Consider the following 25,105-nt stretch of genomic DNA (forward strand, 5'->3'; position numbering starts at 1 on the left):
CCCTGACCCCATCCCTGGCCCTACCTGTCTAGGTGATTGACAGTGTCTCTGATTTCATTCCCAGAACTCTGTGGGCACAGACCCTGGTCACTTACCCGCCTCTGCCTTCTGCTGCTTCTCAATCTTCTCTAGGCGTCCTAGCAAGGAGTCGATTTTAGTTTTGATCTGCGTTAGTTCTTTCTTGATTGTCTGTAACTCATCTGATTTCACTGGAGGGGGAAAAGGGACAGAAAGCAACAGAAAGTCAAAGGCCAGGACTCATGGATACCCTGTGCTTCCACCAGATGCTGTCAAATCTCAGAAGATGCTTTCTAGTCCCATCAACTCTGACTGCCCCCAGCTTCCCCCCACACTGAGGACTGGATCACACAGTGATTCTCCAGGGTGGGAGCCTGACATGTCTTCTTACCAGAGTGGTGTGAGGTGGAGGGATCTAGAAATATTTTATAAAATAGCTGACACTAAATTTAGTTTTGGCAAATACTAGTGGTTGAGTAACTCTTAGATGGACTCAGATTGAGGGAGGAGTCAATCCTGACAGGTGTGTTAATAACAATACTTTTAGGACTAAGTCGTAACATATATTTTAGCAGACAGCGATCTTTTTAATCCAGTACTTTGGTGATTGATTGGAACCAAAATATCACAATTTTCCCCTAAAATGTCTAAGATGCTAGAGAAGTCTCCCAACTTACAGAACGCTTGTACTTGACTTTTTATTTTTTACTGAGAGGAAGGGAGAGGGATAGAGTGCTAGAAACATCGATGAGAGAGAAACACCAACCAGCTACCTCCTACACACCCCCTACCTGGGATGTGTCCATAACTAAGACATGCCCTTGACCAGAATCAAACTTGGGACCTTTCAGTCCACAGGTTGATGCTCTATCCACTGAGCCAAACCGGTTTCGGCTGTACTTGACTTTTTAGAGAGGAAACTGTGGCAGTGAGCTGTGCCAGCCTCCTGAGCTCTGACACCAGAGGAAGGAAATTCACTGATGCTTCCACTGCCAGTTTTACACGGATGGCTCTCCTGCTGGGTTTTTGCTCTTTACTATGGTTTTAAAGATAAAAGGTAAGACTAATAGAAGATTGTTAACTTTTCATTTTGCCAAGTAAGGATGTTAAAAAGCAACAGTTATAACAAGTGTCCTACTATCTCCTATGATTAGAAAGAAAGGGCTTGAGAAAAGGACAACCTCATACTAACCAAACACTCCTTTAATGAGGCATGTTTATGTTCATGAAAATTCCCTGCACCACCCCTTAGCTTCCCACTGTGAGGAGAACATTTGGGAATGCTGTCAGGGACCCACAGAAACCGGAGCCTGAAGAGGTTGAAGCTGGCACTGTGGGAGCCACACCTGCCCATGAGCTTCCACTTGGGGGCTGGGGTGTCTGTGTCCCAGCTGAGAGCTACACTAAAGGTCTGGGCACAGTCCCAGCCACGTAGCTCAGTTGGTTAGAGCATTGTCCTTATCCACCAAGGCTATGGGTTCAATCCGCAGTGAGGTCACATACAAAGATCAACCAATGAATGCATAACTAGGTGGAACAACATGAAACAACAAATTGATGTTTTTCTCTCTCCATTCCTCTTTCTAAAGTCAATCAATAAAATGTTTTAAAAAGGTTTGGGCACAGATCTTAAAATCAGGGACTATCCTTCTCTGTCACTTTCACTTCAAATTTATAATGATCTGAACTTGGCTATACCCTAGGAATTTCAGAAAAAAACACACACAACAAAACAAAACAAAATAAAACAATTGAGTGTTTAGATTGCTTCTTAGTCTTCAGAAAATTTATTATAAATAGTAAAAACTAAATGCAACCTATGTTTGCTTGAAACAGGGCTGTCTGTCAACTCAGATATGTCACCTAACATATGGGATAAATTATGCATTAATGTACACTAATCGCTCAAAGGAAGAAAGATTTTTTCCAATATGAAAATGAGAAAATTTCCATTATAAAATCATAAATTTTTCATAAGAAAACAGATTTTTACTTATAATGCAAAGTCATTTGTAAAATAAAAGCTGCAAGAATCAGGGGCCCCTGGGGTGTGCCTATTCTGAAGAACCCAAATGAAAGCAGAGCAGCTTAATGTAGAGAATTGCTCCTTCTGTCAGTCATTTCTAAGACATAAAAGTGCCGTTGTCAAATTGCAGCTCAATTTGAAAAACATCGTCTGTCACAAGTTGAAATGGATTCTGCTTTGAAGAATGGTTTTCGCTCCCTTTGATGGAAGCACCTCCTGTAGTTTGACTTGACCTGTAGATTGTAATGGGAAATATTGTACAACACCAGCTGTCAGTGTGGGGAGTGGGGCTGTGGCCGGAAGGAACAGATTTCTTGGTAAGTGGAGCCACTCTGCCGCCTGGGAATGCAATTGGCTAATTTTAATTTATCTCCTTAAAAAAAATGAACAAATTAACCGCCAATGTCCAGTTTTATACAAACCGCATTCCATACCAGCGAGGCATCTGGACTCAGCGTAGGAGCTTGTAAGTGTGGGGGGAAGGTTTGCTTTGTCTGGCTCCTGCCCGGCCCTGTGGGGACCGCTGACCAGGGGGGTCTGTGAAGTTTGTCTAATTAGCCATTGCAGCTGAGACCTCAGGGCGAGCCAGCCCGTTTCTGCCTCTTTGCTGCCCACACCAGGCAGGCGGTGGGCGCAGGCCTATGCGGTGCCACCCTTTCCTGGGTGCCTAGGTCCTGGGTGCCTAGGGCAGGTGCTCCGATAGACCAGATGGTTCTCTTATGCCTGGGTTCCGAGGACCCTGCCACGAGCCACCTCTGTATGGATGTGCTTCTCTCTCTTTCTCTCTCTCTCTCTCTCTCTCTCTCTCTCTTCTGCTTCCCCCCCCCACCTTTTTCGGTTCCTGTTATCAATTTCTCTGCTGTTCGATGAGTGACATTCATTCCCTATTTTTACCTGCCCCATCCATACTGTACAGCAGCAGTTTTCTAAACATAGAATTTTAAAAATCTTTGCAACTTTGACTTCTGACATTTTCCCAAAACAACAGAGGTTAGTCCAGAATTAAGGCGAGCTGTGGGTCCAAGCGCCCAGGCAGCTTCCTCCCCCGCATCTTCCTTTCCCAGGATCCTCATGTGCTCCATCGGGGTCTGGGCCTGGCTGCCTGGCCTGGGTTGGATTGGGACCGCAGAGCCTTACTTACAAGTCATGTCGTTCCTGCGAAAAGTCCAACTGCCCCAACTTTTAGAGGAAAAAGGCCAGAAACACTCACACGCACCAACCCAGCTCTTCAGGCTGCTGCCGGGTCTCTCCAAAGATAAGCCAGGTGTGCCTCCCACTGCCTTCCAGGCTGGTCCTCCCCTCCAACAGCCCACTGTGCCCTCAGCCAGCGGGGCCTCCAGATCAGCTCACCGCTGTGCCCTGGAGTCACCTCCATAGCTCAGCCAGGCTCATCCCCAACACCCATCCTCCACCCAGAGCCTGCTGCAGGGACTCACTGAGCTGCAGCGCTTACATCACTTGGCACCTCCTCAGCAGAAGGCCAATAGGTGGTGGAAGCAGAAGTTGCTGTTTCAGGTATTATTATTTTTATTATTTACATGTCTATCCAGCAAAAATGCTCTCTCCCCCTCGGATATGTCTGTCCAATAGCCCATGTGCCTTTCAGGAACCATGTTCTGTCTTTTCTGTCCTGTGACTTCTTCCTGGACTGGCCCCCGGAGGGGCGTGTCTCCCCATCTGTTTTCTGGGTCTCACAGGTGCTGCTGACCAAGCTGCGGACCCTCCCTGTCCCTCTCCCTGTTAAACCTGAGCCCTGGGTGATGCTCCGCTCAGCGCTGGACAGTGCCAGCGGCTGCTTTGGGATATTCCTGGGTTTGGCCAGCTCTTCCTCTTCAGCACTGCGAGCCCAGGAGGCCCTGGGCTTCGAGCTCTGTCCTCCTCAATTAAACATGGCATGAACTGTCAGTCCTCCTCAATTAAACATGGTATGAACACATCTAAGAAGAAACCCTACCTCAGATGCACCCCGGATGTAAATTTCTTGCCTTTGTCATCAAAAACCAGATCTGTGAAACTTATTCAGATTCCTGGTTGACGTGGTATTCTGATCTCTGGCAATATTACGTTTTAGAAAGAAGGGATTATGGGCGGTGTCTAAAGTAAGACATGTTAATGGATCTATGCCATCACAGGCTCTCAACAACAAAACTCCCTGAACGGAGAGAGGGCATCCATTTTCCCCTCCCTCCCTCCTTTTCTCCTCCCTTCCTTCCTCCCTCCCTCCTTCCCTCCCTCCGTCCCTCCCTCCCTCCCTCCGTCCCTCTTTTTCTCCCTTCCTCCCTTCCCAGGGTGGGAAGTAGAGGGGTGAAGGTGTTGTGTTTTCAGGCATCCAAATCCTTGTTCCTGTTTCCACTGGTCTGCCTGCACGCTCACGCCGCCTGAGGCATGCCCTTTGACCCTGAAACCCTCAGCTCCAGTGTTGCCCACACTGTGATGTCCCCTCCACGCTTGTCCTCTTCTGCACCAGACTCATCCTCCTTCCCACACCTTCCAGGTGACACTCAGGGGGACACCGTTAGGGCCAAACCTCAGATCACGGGACACAGCGGTGAAGGTGGGAGAGGAGGGGAGTGAGAGCCCACCGGGAAGGAAAGCAGTTTTCTCAGACTCCCCCACTCCCGGGATTCAGAGATCAGATCTCCCTGTCCCCTCCCAGCAGTTTTGTTCAAACCGGTTACCTGGGACATGCCTGCTAGTCCCCACGCGTAAGTGAGCAGTAGGCATTGGATATATGAGTCTGGAGAATAGGAGAGAGCAAAAGTAGGAAAATAAATATATGTGTAATCAGTTAGAGATGGCATTTTAAGTTACTATATTAGATGGACCTGCCTAGTATTTGAGTTTGCATACATAATGCATGTTTTAGATGGCATCAGATTCTGCCTTCCAAGGAGTTTACATATTTAGGTGCTCATATGCTGGGTACATTGATGACTACAAAGGTGTCCTCTTATTGAAATGATGCGTGTATGTCTTTTACTCTTTTCCTCTAGATAAATTCTACAACAAAAGCTTTGCAAAAAAAAAAAAAATAGACAAAAGAAGACATTCTGTTAGCTATGCAGCTCTATTCATATGTTTGGTAAAAAAAATAAATAAATAAATAACATGTAAACATAAAAAAGAAAACATAATGTCATATTAAAAATCTATGCTTGTCCAGTTGACTATACTGACTTTTCTTCTATGAGTGGTTATAGGGTTTGAGTTTAAAATTATTCTTCAAGATTAGAAAAATGGTAAGTGAAAATAAAAAACTTAACAAGTTCCTAGGATAAATGGCTTTGACTTGCTTTTAGACATTAGAGAAGCTAGGATTAGGCTACATCACACAGACCATCTTAAACATTTTTGCCTAAGCTGTCACTGCAGTATTTTAGTTAGAAAAAAAGAAGGCATGCTAAATCATTTCAGAGCTGCTCTCTCTAAATAGCTCATTGATTTGGTGATAAACATTATTACATTCGGATACAGTCAACAAAATGATGTCTGTGTCTTTTGCTGCAATGAGATACAATCTGAGAGGAAATAGGCATACAGGATGACACTGTCTGCCTGTATGGAAAAATATGTGCCTTTCTGATTTATGCGATAGAAAATATTTCAATTTATGTTCATCCCTGTGGGGCAAGACTACCCAGGGACAAATAAAGACTCTTCAGCTCGCTGCCTCTATCAGTGATCTTCACAGAGGGCAACATCACCCTGGGATATCACAGGTGGCAATATCATTCTGCGTGGGATGGGCTGGACATGCCCTGGAGTCCTCCTGCAGTCCCTCCCTGGCTGGCCAACCTCCTACATCCTTCCCCGGTCCCGATCGTGCACCAGTGGGGTCCCCTGGTTTGGCCTGTGTCTTCTCACAATCTGGGACCCCTCAGGGGATATCAGAGAGCCAGTTTTGGCCTAATCCTTCAGGCCAGGCCAAGGGACAACCCCGGTGCACAAATTTGTGCACCAGGCCCCTGCTCATCAATAAAAACCAATTAAACCCATTTGGTCTAATGTATCATTTAAGGCCTTTGTTTCCCTGTTGATTTTTTTTTTGCCTGGAAAATCTATCCAATGATGTCAATAGCATGCTAATGTCCCCTCCTTTGCCTGCATTCCTCTTTTTCTCTCCCTTTACACCCATCAACATTTGCTATATATATTTAGGTGCTTCTATGTTGTGTGCATTGATCTTTACAAGGTTATTTCCTTCAGTTGAAATGATGCCTTTATCATTACGTAATGATCTTCTCTGCCTCTTGTTATACCCTTTGTCTTAGAAGAAAACAAAGGCATAGGCAATAAAATTTTGGACATTTCTCTTACCAATATTTTTTTCTGACATATTTCCTTGGGTAAGGGAAACGAAAGAAAAAAATAAACAAATGGGACTACATCAGACTAAAAAGTTTCTGCACAGCAAGCGAAACCATCAACAAAACAAAGGGAACCTACTGAATGGGAAGAGATATTTGTCAATGATACATCTGTAAGGAGTTAATATTCAACATTTATAAAGATCTCAGATAATTTGACATCAAAAGAACAAGTGACCAATTAAAAAGTGGGCAAAGAACCCGAATAGACACTTCTCCAAAGAGCACATACAGATGGCCAATAGACATATGAAAAGAAGATGCTCAACATCACTAATTATAAGAGAGATGCAAATTAAAGTCACAATGAGATGTCACTTCACACCTTTCAGAATGGCTATCATTAATAAATCAAACCACAGGTGTTGGTGAGGATGTAGAGAAAAGGGAACCTTCCTGCACTGTTGATGGAAATGCAGATTGGTGCAACCACTGTGAAAAACTGTGGAGGTTCCGCAAAAATTAGAAATAAAATTGCCTTATGACCCAGTGATTCCACTTCTGGGTATATATCTAAAGAACTGCAAAATGATAATTCAAAAGAATATATACATCTCCATGTTCCTTGTAGCATTATTAGCTAAGATATGGAAGCAGCCTAAGTGCCCATCAATAGATGATTGGATTAAAAAGCTGTGGTACATATTTACACTGGAATATCACTCAGGCATAAAAAAGAATTAAATCTTATAATTTGCAACACCATGAATATACCTAGAGGGCATTATGCTAAATGAAATAATTCAGACAGAGAAGGACAAACACCATGTGTGGAATCTAACAATGTAAAAAACAAACAAAATGGAAACAGGCCCATAGATACAGAGAACAGACTGATGGAGGCCACAGGAGAGGGTGGAGGGGGGCTGGGTGACATCAGGTGAAGGGATCAAGAAGTACAAAGAGATAGTCACAAAATAGTCACAGGATATAAAAAGCACAGCAGAAGGAATACAGTCAATATTGTAATAACTATCTATGATGTCAGGTAGACAATTGAATTATTAGAGGGAATAATTTGTAGCCTATATAAATATCTACCCTCTGTTCTGTACACCTGAAGCTAATACAAATACTGTTGAATGCAAACTGTAATCAAAAACCAAAAGAAAGAAGCCTGAGAATATGACAGTTTACAGTACATTCTCAAAGCCCTATACTGACTTCATATAATTACTTTGTGAAATGTATTAATCTGAACAGGTAGAGTTCAGGATCAAATGCAGATCTGCCTACTATAAGTTCAAAATATTCTATAAATAAGTTTCTCTTAGTTGTAGCATTTCTAAAGAGGTATTTCATTGTCAAATATAAAATTTGTGAAAAAGAAAAAGTAAAAAGCAAAAATAATACTCATGACATAGATTCCATAAATATTCAATAGTATACTCTGCAATGTGGAAATGACAAAGAACACATTTGTAATCTAGAATGGAGAGCTTAAATGCTTTTACAAGTAACTGTAACATGAGACAGATGGGCTGAAGTCCCAGAATATGAAGATAAATACTGATTCGCTTTCGAGGGCAGGTGCTGCAGGTGAGAACTTATCTCAGAAGACCCACATTACCTGAGCTGGCCTTGAAAGGCAGATAAAACAGCGATCAATGCTTATTTGTGTGTAAGACAGGTACTAAGAGTGCTAACTCCTTTCTCCAGGTAAAAGAAAGGGCCGTCAGGTGGAGGTACACGAACATGAGTTGGGACATATTTAAATAAGTGCTCAGTTAAGCTAGGAGAAGAGTGGGGGTACAACTGGGCATGGAGGTATCAGACCACTTACTAGTATTCCCTGAGAAGTACCTGGAGGTTTTGGATTCTTACTTGGTAAATGGCAGTAATTTTGAGTATTGAGCAAGGAAATGACAAATTTAGGTGATCCAGTGGTTGGGCATGGGGTGAACAGGGTTGGGGGAGAGCATAGAGTCCAGAAAATGAGTGTTAGGGTACTTAAGACTGTGCTTGGTAGGGCCCGATCTCAGGAGAGAGCTGAGAGGAAGGAACAGAGATAGATGTTAGGTTTATCGGTGGACTCGCTGCACGCTCTCCTCACTCCGGCGGGAGGGAGGACTGACCCTCTGGGGTGTCTTGTGGAACAAATCCTCAGCCCTGAGAAGCCCACTCCAGTGCTGCAGCCTCACTGACGGGTTTTGCTGGGCATCTTGTTATTGACCATTCTGCTTTAGAATCCGGTTATATGAAAGAACCCCATTACAGCAGGTTTATGATTTTCTTTATACAGATACCCAACACAACCTGTGGATCCAAGTATTATCATTTTTATGTGCTGGTTATAAAATAGAGGCACCTCAGGGTTCGATGCTCTCTGCAGGCCACCATGGCTGGATACTGTGGAACATCCTGGCTGGATACTGTGGAACATCTCAGGCGACCCACTGGCCACACTCCTGGAAGCAGGAATCTCTGTGATTCCATTCTCCCAGCCCACTGCCCTTCTCAATTTGATTCAGTACCATCTGTGAGGCCCCTCCGGCCCAAACCTGAGAGCAGAACACACAGGCGTGCTCTAGAGACTGACTGTGGGATGATTAGCGACAGCGGGTTACCTATTGGCATTGCTCCTCTACTGAAGCTTTATCTCCACACTAAGCCACATGCTCTTATGGGGAAAAACCCCAACAGGACAGCACCTGCTCAGTGTTGGAGATAAGTTCTCACAACTATTCCTTAAAGTTAATGTCCTGTTGGGGTCACCTGTTCCATTATCAAAGGGCATCGACAGAACCCCCAAATGCATTCCAACTTACTAAGATTGTTCTTGTTACACATAGCATTTAATTTAATTGATTTAATAAATTATTTGTTGAGAGGACACTGATTTTTCCACTGAGAAACTGTAACTCATTGGTACACATGCCTTTTGTAAAATGTTGTAAAATGCTTATTAGCAACATCCTTCATCTTAGGATTCCATGAGGTGGGATGGGACAAGTGGGTGACAATTTCAACTTAAATTGATTTGAAAAGGGATAGAAATGTCTCATGGTAACCTCAATTTTTAAAGAGCACACTACTAGAAACATTTATCTTTGGCAAATTACTGTATTAATCTATTTTTTCTTTATCTGTTTTTTCTCCTCAGCAAAATCCTACATAATAAAGAGGTGATATGCAAATTGACCCTCACGCCATCACACAAGGTGGCCACCACCATGTGGTGAAAGATGGCCACCACAAGATGCCTGGCAGGGGAGGGTAGTTTTGGGCCATCAGGCCGGCAGGGGAGGGCAGTTAGGGGTTACCAGGCCAGCAGGGGAGAAGTTAGGGGTCAATCAGGCTGGCAGAGTAATGGTTAAGGGGGTGAACAAGCTGGTAGGCAGGTGAACGGTTGGGAGCCAGCAGTCCCGGATTATGAGAAGGATGTTCGACTGCCTGTTTAGGCCCAGTCCTGAGGGGTCCTAGATTGGAGAGGGTGTAGGCTGGGCTGAGGGACAACCCCAGTCTCCAATGCATGAATTTCATGTACTGGGCTTCTAGTTTAGTTATATTTAAAAATTCTGAAATAAGAAATGAAAATTGTTCAAGCTATAACATTAATTTCCTCTTCTGAATTTACAAAATTATTAAATGCTGAAAGACAGCTATTAATTAAAGATATATATACTAGAGGCCCAGTGCATGAAATCCATGCACTGGGGGGGAGTTGTCCCTCAGCCTAACCTGCACCTTCTCCAATCTGAGACCCTTGTGGGATTGGGGCTAAACAGGCAGTCAGACATCCCTTTCACAATCCTGGACTGCAGGCTCCCAACTGCCTGTCTGCCTGATTGCCCCTAACTGCTTTTGCCTGCCAGTCTGACCACCCCTTAACCATTCCCCTGCCAGCTTGATCGATGCCTAACTGCTCACCTGCCAGCCCAATCATCCCCAACTGCCCTCCCCTGACAGCCTGGTCACCCCCAAATGCCCTTCCTGAATATTCCCTCTTTATTAGATAGGGTTTTTTCTTTAACATATTGTACAGCCCTAGCTGGTTTGGCTCAGTGACTGAGCCTGCAGACACAAGGATCCTAGGTTTGATTCTGGTCAAGGCCATGTACCTTGATTGGGGGCACATACCTAGTGGGGAGTGTGCAGGAGGCAGCTGATTGATGTTTCTCTCTCATAGATGTTTCTAACTCTCTATCTCTTTCCTTTCTCTCTTTAAAAAAAAAATCAATAAAATGTACTTTTTAAAAAGAAACATTTAAGATTCCCCCATATCTGCCTGGCTGGTGTGACTCAGTGGCTGAGACCCCAGGCCTAGGGCTGGGAGAGCATCACTCCTTGGGGCTGCATGCCCCTCCAGGCTGAGATCCCAGACTGCAGGTGTGTGTGAGGGGGATCTCTCCGTGGGGGGTGAATTTGTTTTTGTTTTTTATAAAGGGTCATGAGGGCCTCTGGGCAGCATTCTGCCAGGCCGCTTATGCTGCTGGCTCCCAGCGGCAACCCTCCCTGGGTGACTACGGTGGGGCTTAGAGGACTGGGCACCACCATCTTGTGGCTATGGGAACTGGCATTTTTGTCGCAGAGGGATGGTTAATTTTCCTATTACTCTTTAATTAGATAGGATATATGGCTCAGGAAATATTTCTTCAGATTAAGGCAATATTAACACGGTATATTTTACACTTCACCCAAATTTTTCATTTGTGATTTGAATTTGAAAATTATTCTTATTCTTAGGTACCAGGCTAATTATAAAAGTACTCTCAAATAATGATAGTATTTATATATAGGGTGAGGCATAAGTTGTGAGTACACAAAACAGTTTATTCTTGTATTATTATTTATTATTGTATTATATTCTATATGAACAACTACAAATCTATTTTTGCCACACCCTGTATATATTTATACACACATATATCTATACGTACACTTGTACATATGGCTTTCTAGGAATTATATATAAATCTTGTTTAGATTTGTGTTTCACTTACATAACAGTAATCCACAGTTAATTTCTGTGAACTGAACCTCAAAACAAATAAAATTATATGAAATCTACATGGAATTGATCACTCAATTGTCTTTCTATGTTAATAACTCTATTAAAATGAACACATTATGAGAAAAATATATTCACACTAAATTTCAAATGATTATTGCACTAGATCCTACAAAACGTTTCCAGTCCATCGCTGACCTATAATATTTCTACCGATTACTTATTTACATTGTTTAGAGCAACAAAGGCACTCTGGTGTGCCAGTTCCACATGATTGTTGCTAAAAACAAAAGATGCCAGATTATTTCAGAGCGTCTGGTGGATATTGAGACGTGCAGGTGCAGGGTTAGCCTTCTGTGCAAAACCCGGAGAGAGGCCAACTGAAGCCACTGGTCCTAACAGGCAGTGATGGTGACAGACACTGGGAGGTGGCAGATCAGGGCAGAATATTAGAACTTGCTGCTCCTGGGAAATCCTGAGCTTTGGGAGGAGGAGAGGGGAGGTGCAGAGCCAGTGATGGCGTTAGGCTGCTAAAGCCAAGTCCGGAGGGGACTTTGAGCAGTATTGTTTGCTTTTAAGAGATTAACCGGTAAATACAGGTTGATTCATAACAGTTTAGTATGTTAATATAGACACTAATTAAATAGGGCATGGGGGGGGACTAGTAGAATATCCAAATTAAGGTAGTTTCTGTGGGAGACATGGGGATTAAAAGAAAATTCATTAAGAAAGCAAAAGCAAGGAAAGGAAAAGGGGAAACAGTAAATTATACACCTGACATGAGGATGGAAGAAATATAATCCAATATATTAGCTAATCATAAATGAAATATTAATTTTTACCCTGTAAAGTAGGAATGATATACTAATACCTCACTTACAGGGCAGTGATGGTGAATAAATTAGTTCATATCTGTAAGTACTTGAATCCATAGCTATCATAAACACTAAAAAAGTGCCAGCTATTATTCTTTTTCCTATTATTATTATAAAGGATTTCATAAAAACTTCCAAGCAGCATGGGATATAAACCAAACTCTCAATAAAAGAATCAAATAAAATCAGCACGGTGGTAGAGGATCTTAATCACCCTCAGAAGTTGACATCAATTTGCCACAACACAGCGGGGTGATGGGGGCTTTGGGTAACAGCCCACAGGCCGGCTCACACCCTCAACCCAGACTGGAGCAGAAAACAGGGCCTGCTTATATGTCCATTTAGACAATCTGTGCATTATAAAGCCAACATTTTTTTTTAAATAAAAAAATTATAAGATATTAAAAGAACTATAAAATAAAATTTAGCTTTATTGTAAAAAAAAAAGAAACCAGTATTTTTAATAAATATCTCAAAAATATTTTCATCATCCCCATTCTTTCTCTATGACCCAAGATAAACTAGAAATCAAAAAATAAAAAGGTGAAAAATAACCACTTGAATATTAATATTTTACACTAAAATAACTTCTGGAGTCCACCATCTTCTCTGCGCACTGGGCTGGACAGGTGGGTAAGGCCTCCTCGTGGCCGAGGCTGCACAGTTGAGTGGCACTGGCAGGAGACGGCCACGGAGGAGGGAGGCTGTCCCCTCTGGGAGCACTGCCTCAGGACCAGGGTTGGCTTTGGGGGGTGGGGTCAGGAATGCTACATGATCTGCGAAGCCCAGAACACTCTCACTGATGAAGAATTGGATGAAGAATTGCTGTGGCCAATAGGCCAATGACGTTGTCATTGATAAACTTTGTCTTAAAAGCGACCACAGGGCAAAGAATCCACAGTTGCCTGATATTTCTGTTTGAAGTTAATATTACCACCGCAGAAAAAAACTCTTCTGTAAACCTCGCAGGCAATTCAATGTTCAATTTCCCACAGAAAAACCAAATTCAAGAACTTTGCTTTGCTTTCGACAATCATCTGAGAGTATATAACACTCTGGTTAGGCTTTGCTGCTGAAAGTCATTTTATTTTATTACTAAGACTCAGAAAGGGAACTTATGTTCAGCTACCACAGGTCAGATAGACAAATGGGCAGAGTCACGCACGGGGAACTGGAAGTCTATTTCTCTTGCTATTTGGGTGATATTAGCTAGGTCATTCTCACCACATTCTGATCAAACCCAATTTTATCAGTTACCAGAGCATCAGTGGGTCCTTCTCCCTGAGCTGCCTTTTTGTACATCTTCACATAAAGACCAAGTGCTTCTGTGATTCCGTCTTAGCAAGGCTGGTCATCCCGGAAGGCCGGGACAGGGTCCTGTGGCAGGTGCAGCACCCGCATGGGAAGCACGAGGCCGGTAGAGGCCTGGCTCTCTCCTACCAGCCACGTGACATCCCGGTGTCTCCTCATCGGTACATTGGGAGAACAGTACTTGCCTGACTCGTCTTAAAGGGCTGGGATGCCAAATGACGACAAAGTCCCTCTGAGGGCCCCCAAGCTGCACTGACTCTCACTTCACCTACCTCCTGTGCTTGTTACCAGCCACCCTCTCCTCTCCCTTATCGTTCCCCTCTCCCTCCCACCGAGCTCTGCACCTCCCTGGTCCCCAGCTATGCTGATGGAACTTGTCTGTGCTCACTGTTCTCTCTGCCCAGAACTCCCTGCCCCGACAACTTCGGAGCACTCTCATACTCATGCACTTCTTTTTCTTTTCTTTTAAAAAAAAATATATGATTTTATTGATTTCAGAGAGGAAGGGAGAAGGAGAGAGAGATGGAAACATCAATGATGGGAGAGAATCATTGATCAGCTGCCTCCTGCACAGCCCCTACTAGGGATTGAGCCTACAACACCAGGCATGTGCCCTGACTGGGAATCAAACCGTGACCTCCTGGTTCTTAGGTCAACACTCAACTATGGAGCCATGACAGCCGGGCACTCATGCACTTTCTTGAGGTCTCTGCTCACATCATCTCATCCAAGAGGTTGTCAGAGACTACCATATGACAGAGTTCTCCCAACTTTTCTGTTGCTCTATTCTATTTGATTCCTCAACATAGAGACAACTGGCCTTGTATTACCTCACATTTTTATTTGTTTACTTGTTGTCTGTTTCTTCTCTGCTAGAATGTAATCTCAAAGAATGCAGAAAACTTCACACCCTTTTCCTTAGAAATAGTATTCCAATAATATATTAGAGTTTTCCCTGAATGAGTCTGTGTAAAAATTTAGAAGTGTGTTTAGTTAGAAAATTTGTGTCTCTTTGTTTCAGCAATGTAAAATTATATACATATTTTATTTTTATGACATTAAGTGTGTCTGCAGACACATCTATAATAATAAAAACATAATATGCTAATTAGACAGCACGTCCTTCCAGACGACCTTCCTGATGAAGCCAGGGCTGCGAGGGAAGCCCGGCCCCGGTGCCAGAGGGAAGCAGGTGCTGGCAGTAGGGGGGAGGAAGGCTTGCTCTTGTACGGACTTTGTGCATCGGGCCTCTAGTAACTCTATGATTTACAGCAGGAGGGCAAGTTACACTTTTATCATCTCCACTATGCAGTTTGCCCATCTTCATGATCCTAATGCATTTTCAGTTACTCACACGCATGGATTTTGTGTAATGTTCCTCTGGAAAGGTAGTGTATGCTCTCTATTCAGAAGGGAAATTGTTCAATCACTGAAAGCAACATGTTCTGCTTCAGGACTCTAACGCCACAAGCTCAAAGGGCCAACAGCTTGTTATTTGCTCCGATCAAAGTTTTCAAAGTGTTCCTAGATTTTGTCAGCCACAGTGTGTTTGTGCTGGAAAGTGACCCATTTCTTACCAGTTTTCCTTTAGCACTTAGTGCCCCGCAGAACGTGCTGGTGTGGTTACCTGCTGACACAGGCTTCAGGCATTGTATCTACCCCCGCCCTCTTTAAAAGGCGAAGAAGGAGGCTACTTACATTTCGAGCCTGAGGAAGAGGACCCGCTGACGGCAGATCTCGACCCCCCTTTCATGGAAAAGACCCCTTTCCCCCGACGGGTCGTGGAGACTGCCACCCTGGGGCGTTTCAGTGGGATGACAGCGCGGGGAGGAGGAGGCACGCGGCCGTGGTAATCGAACAACCTGCACAGAACACAGACATGGGGAGATTGGCTTGGGCCACAGCATGCTGTCCAAGGAGGAAATTAGTGAGAGAATGGCAGGGCAGAAAACTTCAGTAGACGTTTTGGTTATTTAACATTTGGAAACAGGTATTTATTAGAAAATCACTTCTGAAAAGAAATAAAAAGTAGCCTATGCTTTCTGGACATTAGAATCTGACTCTCCAATATGAGTTCATTTGTTAGGTATAAAAGCACAAATACAGGTGTCCATTATAGCATCTCTTTCATTTCTAACTTTACTTATTTCGGTCCCCTCTCTTTATTTCTTGTTGAGTCTGGCTAGGGAGTCATCAATCTTGTTTATTTTTTCAAAGAACAATTTCTTGGATTTATTGATCTTTTGTACTTTTTTTTAGTCTCTATGTTATTTATTTCCACTCTGATCTTTATTATTTCCTTCCTTCTACTTCCTCTAGGTTTTTCTTGCTGTTTTCTTTTGAAGTCATTTACTACCGCGTTTCCCTGAAAATAAAACATCCTCCGAAAATAAGACCTACTTACAGGTTTCCTTCTGAGTGAAATATAAGGCATCCCCTCGAAAATAAGGATCCCCTAGGCTCTGTCTCAGGATGAAAATTAATTTACAAAAGAAAAATAATTCACGAAAGAAAAATAGATCAGATAATGATTCCCGCAGGAATGACGGCCTATCTTCAGACTCTTGATATTGCAATAAACAAGCCATTCAAAAACAATTTGCGCATGGAAATTAATGACTACATTGAAAATAGAATGGAGAGAAATCAGCGTGGAAACTTTGTGAAACCTAAACTGCAAGAAGTTGTGACTTGGGTGAAGAATTCATGGGAGAAAATCACTGACAGTTGCATTGCAAATGCACTGTGAGCAGGCTACCTTGACAAGAAGTACTCATTTAAAGACAATGCTATTGCTAAACATGAGAGATTTGGTCCACTGATTCTGAAAGAAATGGAGTCACAAGAAATTCACCAGGAAATTCAGGAATTGAATTGTTATGATGATGTTCCAGAAGATGATGGCATGATTGTCATTGAATAAATGAGTAAATTCTTGATACTGTAGGATTCACAGTTTGTCTGGTTTGTGTTGACAACTACCATACTACCGTACCATATACAGGTAATAAATTTTCTTTATTTTCATTTAACAATAAATGTGTACCGTATTCTTCTTCATGGAAAAATAAGACATCCTCTGAAAATAAGACCTAGTGCATCTTTGGGAGCAAAAATTAATATAAGACACTGTCTTAATTTTGGGGAAACAGGGTAGTAGTTGTAAGGTGAGATCTTTTACTTTCCTTTTTCTTGTTTCTTGATGTAGGCCTGCAGTGCTATGAATCTTCCTCTGGGGACTGCTTTCACTGTGTCCCATAGGTTTGGATGGCCGTGTGTTCATTTTCACTTGTTTCCAGGGAGTTATAAATTTCTTGTTTGTTCTCATTGTTTATTGTTTAAAAACACGCTACTTAATCTCTATATATTTGAGTGGTTTTTTTGTTTGTTTGTTTGTTTTTATCATAGTTGATTTCTAACTCCATGCCATTGTGATCCGAGAAGATGCTGGCTATTATATCAGTCTTCTTGAATTTGTATGTACTTGTTTTGTGCCCTAACATCTGTTCTCTTTTTGAGACTGTTCCATGCGCACTTGAGAAAAATGTATATTCTGTTGCTTTGAGGAAATGTTCTGTAAATATTGGTTAGACCCATCTCATCAACTGTTTCCTTGTTAATTTTTTGTCTGAAAGATCTACCCAGTGATATCACTGCGTGTTAAAGTCCCTACTATGACTGTATTTCTGTCAGTCTCTCCCTTAAAGTCCATCAAGAGTTTTTTAGGTACTTGGGTGCTCCTATATTGGGTGCATATATGTTTACAAGGGTTATATTTTCTTTTTGAATCCTTCCCTTTAGTATTCTTAATGGCCTTTTTTGTCTCTTGCTATGGCCCTTTTTTGAAGTCAATTTTTATATGAGTATTGCTACCCTCCCTTTTTTTTCCTTCCCATTTACTTGGGAATATACTTTCCTTCTCTTCACTCTCAGTCTGTGTGCATCTTTTGTTTTGAGGTGGGCCTCTTGTAGAAAGCATATATTGGTCATTTTTTTTTAAAATCTATTCAGTCACCCTATGTCTTTTGACTGAAACATTTAATCCATTTACATTTAAGATGATCATGATAGGTATTTATTTATTGCCATTTTTGTTTTGTTTTTATGCCTATGATCCTCCTCTTTCCATTTCTTTAGGAAGAAAGATTTAAAAAATCTTCTGTAATAGGTTCTTTCATAAAGCTACATGTTATATATACATTCAGATAAAATGGGATAATTGTTTTGTAGAATAAGATGTGAAATATGATAACAATTAGACAGGCTGGTTTCCAAATATTCACTCATTTTGTTGGAGAAAAAGAAGTAGAATATGAACCACATTTAAAGCGGAATTTAGAGCTAGGGATTTCCAGCATTAGCAAGCTAAAGTGTTCAAAAATGATTGGGAAACATGCTGTGGAAAACGCAAGAGATATCTGGGAAGGAAAAGAAATGAAAGCGGGGGAGCCATCTTCTGTGATAAGCGAAGTCTACTAGATCCAAAGAACCGCTAGCAAAGAGCAGCTCGTGAGGGTCCACCCAGCTCACTTGCAATGTAGACAGAGTGACAACCAGGGTTAGGAGCGCCATCCCTTCTAGGCCTGGAGAATCAAGAGGGTCAACCAAGCCCGCGCCTCATTTCCACCACAAACAAGGTCTCCAGGACTTCTTTACTTAAGTCAGTGAACCCAAGTTCGAAGGCAGCTATTGAGGGAGGAGAAAATGTGACAATCAACTCTTCTCTCCCTGGGTAGACATTGCCTTGAGATGAAAGGCAAGCCCTTTGGACAGACCATTGCCCCAGGCCATGCAATCTAGCGGGTTCATTAAATAAGCTAATCTATACCTTTGATAAAGAGCACTTCTAAAGCATCGCTGAAATCTATAATGATAGATGCTATAAGGAAAATTCAGGTCAAATAAAGTACCGTGCTCATTGCTACTTCAGTGACCATGCAATCGTGTGATATTTTACAGGGAACTGAAAAGTCTAGCAGCATCTCTCCTGCCTCCCCAGCCGAGGAGCACAAAGGCAGCAAGTTGCTGGGTCTGAGCCTATGTGGAGAGAAGGTAGCTGCATCTGACATACTTCTTTATGTGACACACATTTTATAATGTCCTCAGTATGGATCCTGTCCTTTGTTGATAATTCCAACATAGTGTAACCTGGTCCTCTATTTTGTTAAATTGCTTCAAAGGGGGCGGGGGGTGAGGTGTCTCTTTCTCATCAAGGAACCAGGTGCCATTTACCAAGTCCTTCTGCCAAACTGATGGGACAGCATACAGCATCAGAAGGTCACCTTTAAAAAGTGATACATATTTTAAACAAAACAAAACAAAACAAAACAATAAACAAAGAAAGTTATGGGCAACTCACAGAATTTGACAAAATTAAATGGCATTGGGGAGTTTTTTAATCTTCACTGGGCATGTGTGGAGTTGACCAGAAAGAAAGGGGAGGAAGACTAGGCTCTGTCCTATGCAAAGAAGCATACAGGAACAGGCTGGGGAGGGGCACTGAGGTGGGATGTGGGGTCTTTCCCAATGCCGGGGAAGTGGGCGAAGAGCAGCTGTGAAGAGGACCCCCATGTTGGCTTCTTACCCCAATTCTGTGTGTTACAGCTCAAAAAAAATGCTGCTTTCACAGAGTATGGATGGGGCTGAGACAAAGGAAACAGTCCATTTAGGATCCATATAGGACCACAGAGACGCCAACCAATGAAGTTCAGTGGGCTCCAAATTCCAAAGGTCAGTTAAAACTAGCATTTCTTCCCTCCTCTTATTTTTTTATTTCTACTCTTAGAATTATATAGATTCCCGGTCTTTCTGTGATGGTTAATTTCCCCCAGTATTGCTTAGTCAGAATTCCATTTTCTCCCTGTATTTACTGGTCATATAGATAATGATTCATGATAAAGCCAGACACATCAGTTTTCCTTCCCCAGTGTCTATTTTAAATTAAAACCTCAAAAAATCCAAAAATACTATTCACCCCTAATATTTACTGATCAAATAGATAATGGTGTACAATGAAGCTAAGCATAATTTTCCTTCCCCAAGATCTATTCTAAAATAAGAACTCTAAAAGAGCTACTCTCAAACATTAAATAAAACAAATATAGTCAGATTTTAATAAAAGCAACCATTGGAGGAAATTTGATGACTTAAGTTGCTTTATTTAATAAACATTTCTAATTTCCATGTGCCCATTTCTTATTTGGAATTTTCTTTGCTTTAATAATATCAGAAACATGTAACTTTGTTGAATAGTAAAAGCTAAAATCTGGTAAATAATTTTGATATTAACTTACTTGACAAAATAGATATTATTTATCTCTAGGAAGAATAAGGGCATTAGCTATTGAAATGGCTTCTTTTTGGACAGAGGCAATTCAATGGCATATTGACATATAATGAATAGAGTTTCGAATATTTGTTTTTATTAAAAACTTGTTACTATTAAACTTTAACATCAATAAAGCAACATTTTAGGGAAAATAGATGAAAACCCCCAATTCCCAGTGTCACACTCTAAAACAACTAGTATCATTCTCTAGTCTTTTTCCCACAAGCACCCCATTCTTCACAGAATTAGAAATGTGTGCAGTCATGCTTTCTGGCGAATTCTCCTTGGCTTATATTAACAGCATTCCATCCCAAGCCTGCTCGGTGGTCTTCCTAGTGGTTCTTTTAATGTCTGTGGTGCATTTTCTCAGGTAGACACACCTTGTTCTAATAAATCATTGGCTGGTGGCCTTTTGTCTGAATGCCTGTTTTTTTACTGTCAGCTAATTTGATTTTAAAATAAAAAATAATTTAAATGTAACATTTGTAGAGAATTTTGTCATTGAACACTGAATGTTCATTTTAGATAAATAGTGAGTTCAAGAATTGGCAGTTACCTGTTTTCTCCTAAGGTTCCTTTATGAAAATGACTTAAAATGACTTCTTCATTTTTCTTACTTATGAATCAGAGTATATAGTCACATGTGCTTGATGCTAAGAACAATATGTGGCCTGACTCAGGGTTTACTCACTGGGCTGCCTGGACCCAAATCCTGAGAATAGGTTCCTGGCCACGTTCTCACTGGAACCTTTTAGCAGGTGTATGACTGATAACCAGGGATCAAAACATTAACTATGCAACTGCCATTTGACCCAGTGATCCCAATTCTAGGAATATATCCCAAAAAAGAATGTATGCACCCCTATGTTCATAGCAGTATTTATTATAATAGCTCAGATCTGGAAACATCCCAAGTACCCATCAGTAGATGAGTGGATAAAAAAGCTGAGGTACATTTATACCATGGAATATTATGCAGCTGTAAAAAGAAGGATCTCTTACCCTTTGACACATCAGAGAGGGACCTAGAGAATATCATGCTAAGTGAAATAAGTCAGTCAGAGAAAGACAAGTATCACAAGATCTCACTCATGTGGGATTTAAAGCACAAAATAAACTGATGAACAAAATAGATCCAGGGACATAGAAACATAGAATAGACTGTCAAATCTCAAAAGGTGAGGGGTGGAGGGATGGGTGGGAAGAGATTAACTAAATAACCTATATACATACTAAAGGCCTGGAGCATGAATTTGTGCATGGGCAGGGTTCCTTGGCCTGGGCAGTGATAGGGGCTGATTGGGGCTGAATGGCTGAGACCTTGGGAGGTTGGCCAGCTGGTGGGAAGTTAGCTGTGGGAGTGCAATGACTACCAGTGGGCAGCTCCTGCATTGAGCATCTGCCCCATGGTAGTCAGTGTGCATCATAGCTTCTCACCAGTTGTCTGGTTAAATTTATTGGCCTTTTCTAGGAAATTCTTGAAAAACCTTATAACCATTATTTTTAATTCTTCTATTTGTTTAATTTGTGACCTATATTTTTGTCTCTGCATTTTGGCTGCTTCCCTGAGTTGATAGTGGCTTTGTGTGCTAGGTGTCCTATAGGGCTCAGTGGCTCAGCCTCCCCAGTTACCTGAGGTGGACACCCTTGGTGCTCCCCTTTGTGGGCTGTGTGCACAGTCTTGTTGTAGTTAAGCCTTGATTGTTGTTGATATCACTGGGAGGAATTGACTTCCAGGCCAGTTGGCTGTGAGGATCAGCTGTGCTTATGATGGGAGAACTTCTGTGCTAGAGATGCCCTTATGAGATAAGACTTGCTTCAGTGGGGCTTTGGTGCTCACTGAGTCTGCCCCCTGAATGTGTCCCTTATGGATCTGAGGAGTTGTAATCTGGATGGTCCCACTCTGACCCCTGAGTACACTGGCTCTTGGATTTCCAAGGAGGTGCTAATTTAGCCTCTGCCTGAGGCCACCCAGCAGGAACTATGGAGAGATCTGCAGATTCCTCTTCTTTGCTTGGGTTTTGGAGGTGCCCAGATGAAACCCAGCTGTGAAGCAATGCAAGCTGCTGTCTGGCCTTGGGCCTTCCTTTGGATGTTCTGGATCTCACTGACTCAGCTGCAGTTTGTTAGGTAAGTTTAGAATTCAAAGGACCAGGCCATTCATATGCAAAAGCCTCTGCACTCAGCTTGCATGGGGTGGGATCTCAGGGCAGAGCAAACAGTAATGGCTTCCTGTCAGCCCTGCCCTAAGAGGCCCCTGGGTCTCAGTATCCCGCAGTAATCACTGCAAGCACCTCTGAGAGAAAGCTGCCCTCAAGTTCCACCCACTGCCAGAGAGTCCCCAGAGTCTCACTCGGAACTGGAGTTCAGAGCAATTGGGAATTTTGTCTCCCTCCAAATTGAGAAGGCCAGCTGCATACTCAGATGCCAGCCCTCTTTGAGCACGCACCTCTGTACCTCTGCTCTCTGTAGCTCCTGTGAGTCTTAGTGTGCTTTTCTCTTTCCTTCTAGTTGTAGAGTTTCCACTCAGCCAACCTTCATGTGGTTCTGGATGATGTCCATTTTGTCTTTTAGTTGTAGTTTTGAAATTGTTGTGTGAGGTGGCAGTTCAGGTATTAACCTATGCTGCCATCTTGGTTTCTCTGAGTAATAGTTTGACTTTAACATAATTTTTATATTTTGTACAACTTTGCTATCTGCTATCGTTTGTATATAACTTTGGGTAATTACAAAGATGACACATTTGAATAGTAATACAGTGAGTCTTTAAGTCATAATTCTGCAATGTAGGCATTGTTGAACCATTTTCCCATGAAGGAAATTTGCAAAAAAGGGAGGAGGTGACTTGCCCAAATTTAAGCCATTGACATGTGCTCAGCTGGCCTGCAACTCAGTTCTTCTGCTTCCACATTGTACCCTTTGTCTACTGTGCCATGTTGCTATTTCCAGATGTTTTCAATGGAAGACCACTCTACCAGCCGGTAATTCAAATTTGCATAATGACAAGGACATTGCCTTTTGCTAATATGTTTTTCCAACATTCACAAATGCAGACTGTGCTCGACTATCAATGGTCTGAAACAATTGCAACCTAGAGTTTTTTCATGAACTGCAACTCTAACGGCTTCTCTTCTGTTAATTAAAAGGCGGTCAAAAGGGTCCCAGAGCTGAGTGAGCCTCTGAATCTCTTACTGGGAAAATGATTTCTCTGGGGCCAACCACCTGTGGGCATTTCCTCTTCTCTATTCACAGCAGTCCCCTGTTCCTGGTTCAAACTGCTTAGTGTTCTCCCTGAGGCTGTTTGTTGAATAGAGGCTGACTTAACCTGCTCCCACTTCAGAAGCTGAAATCTACAAGCAGAACGCCCGGAGCAGGACCCTGGGCAGCGAGGAAGGACCAACAGCTGACCAGCCACTTCTTCCTCTGTCACTGGGACTTTGCTACAAGAATATCGACATAAGAAAACCATTGTTAACGGTTACTGCTACTGTGCTTAACCAACACCGATGAAGCACTAAAAACAATACTAGGCATAATGCTGATTGTTACACATATGCTACTTTCATGTAATCCTCAGCACAGCCTCATGAGGCAGGAATTAGTATCATGCTCACTTCATGGTTGAGACAACAGGGTTTGTGGTATTAAATAATGTGTCCAAGTTTGCATCATCAGCAAAGAAAGAAAGAAAAAAGAACCATAAATACAAACAGAATTCAATGCATGAGAAATCACTGTGGATAAAACTGTTTGCACTGACTTGGGAGCTATTTCCCTGGTCTGGACGCTCCATTCTTTTTATTTTTTATTTTTATTTATTTATTTTTTTAATTTATATTTTATTGATTTTGTACAGAGAGGGAGAGAGATAGAGAGTTAGAAACATCGATGAGAGTCATCAATCAGCTGCCTCTTGCACACCCCCTACTGGGGATATGCCCGCAACCAAGGTACATGCCCTTGACCGGAATCGAACCCGGGACCCTTCAGTCCCCAAGCCGACTCTCTATCCATTGAGCCAAACTGGTTTCGGCTGGACACTCCATTCTGGGCATCTGTGTTCACAGGGACTCCTGGATGGACCTCTGTGGCAGGTGCTCATGTCTTTGTCAGCCAAGAGCACAAATGGAAGATACACTGATGAGAGCACAGACTGCTCACACAGCCTGTCAGCAGCACAAGTACAGCACACTTCTGCATACTCACACGCCAAACAGGTTTTATATAAAACACACTGATTGTTTGGAAATTGTTCCAAGTCAGCTTTGTTATATAGAGAAGAGGCATCTGAGAGCTTCAGACTGTGATTATTTGGCTGATTAAGGCTCTTGTTCTTTGGCAGGCAAGATCTATCTATCTATCTATCTATCTATCTATCTATCTATCTATCTATCTATCTATCATCTATCATCCATTTATCATCCATCTATCTATCATCTTTCCATCTATTTATCTATCATCTATTCACCTATCTAGCTAACTATTATCTATCTGTCTATCATCCATCTATCATCTTTTGATCTATTTATCTATTATCTATCTACCTACCTATTATCTATATCTACTTATCTATTTCTCTGTCATCTATTTATTAACCTATCTACCTACCTATCTATTTAATGACATCTAATATAATTAGTGATTTCATTAAACATTAATTTATACAAAATAAAAATGCTGATCTTGGCTTCCTTTATTTTAAAATATTTTTATTGATTTCAGAAAGGGAGGGTGAGGGAAAGATAGAAACATCAATGATGAGAGACAATGATTGATTGGCTGCCTCTTGCATGCCCCCCAACTGGGGATCAAGCCTGGAAAAAGTCCCCCCACAGCACCAGGCATGTGCCCTGACTGGGAATCAAATCATGACCTCCTGGTTCATAGGTCAACGCTCAACCACTGGGCCATGCCAGCCAGGCTTGGTTTCCTTGTAAAGGTGAGAGGACTGGACCTGGCCACTTGCCCAGAACTTGGGTCTCTTGTTATCTAGACCAAACTCTGAAATTCTTTCCATTTGGAAGGAAGTCACCTGTTAGAAAATATTCAAGCAGTTATAATGCTCAAACAATTTCACACTGACAGACTAAATGACAATGTACACTGATTGAAAACTTGAGAGTAATTAGGATAATGCTATGCAACTCAAAAAAAGCTGCATTATAAAATGTCTTTAAGATTGTCAAACATGAAAATTTCCAAATAGTTTGAAGACTATCTAAATGTTAT

The 25,105-nt window shown here is 42.1% G+C and overlaps 1 protein-coding gene across 6 annotated transcripts in view; it reads right to left on the reverse strand.

The window, feature by feature from the left end:
• The window catches only part of RALYL (RALY RNA binding protein like), a 501,772-nt gene that overhangs the window by 34,911 nt on the left and 441,756 nt on the right, over positions 1-25,105 (reverse strand). For all 6 annotated transcript variants that reach the window (XM_084864793.1, XM_084864798.1, XM_084864796.1 and 3 more), the window contains 2 exons: positions 15,247-15,410; positions 96-209 (listed from right to left, as the gene is read on the reverse strand). In XM_084864793.1, the coding sequence (XP_084720919.1) occupies positions 96-209; positions 15,247-15,410 (278 nt within the window). The remainder of the gene's footprint in view (positions 1-95; positions 210-15,246; positions 15,411-25,105) is intronic.

The sequence above is a fragment of the Pipistrellus hanaki genome (genome assembly GCF_964339955.1).
Source record: "Pipistrellus hanaki genome assembly, chromosome: 17".
Classification (NCBI taxonomy): Eukaryota; Metazoa; Chordata; class Mammalia; order Chiroptera; family Vespertilionidae; genus Pipistrellus; species Pipistrellus hanaki.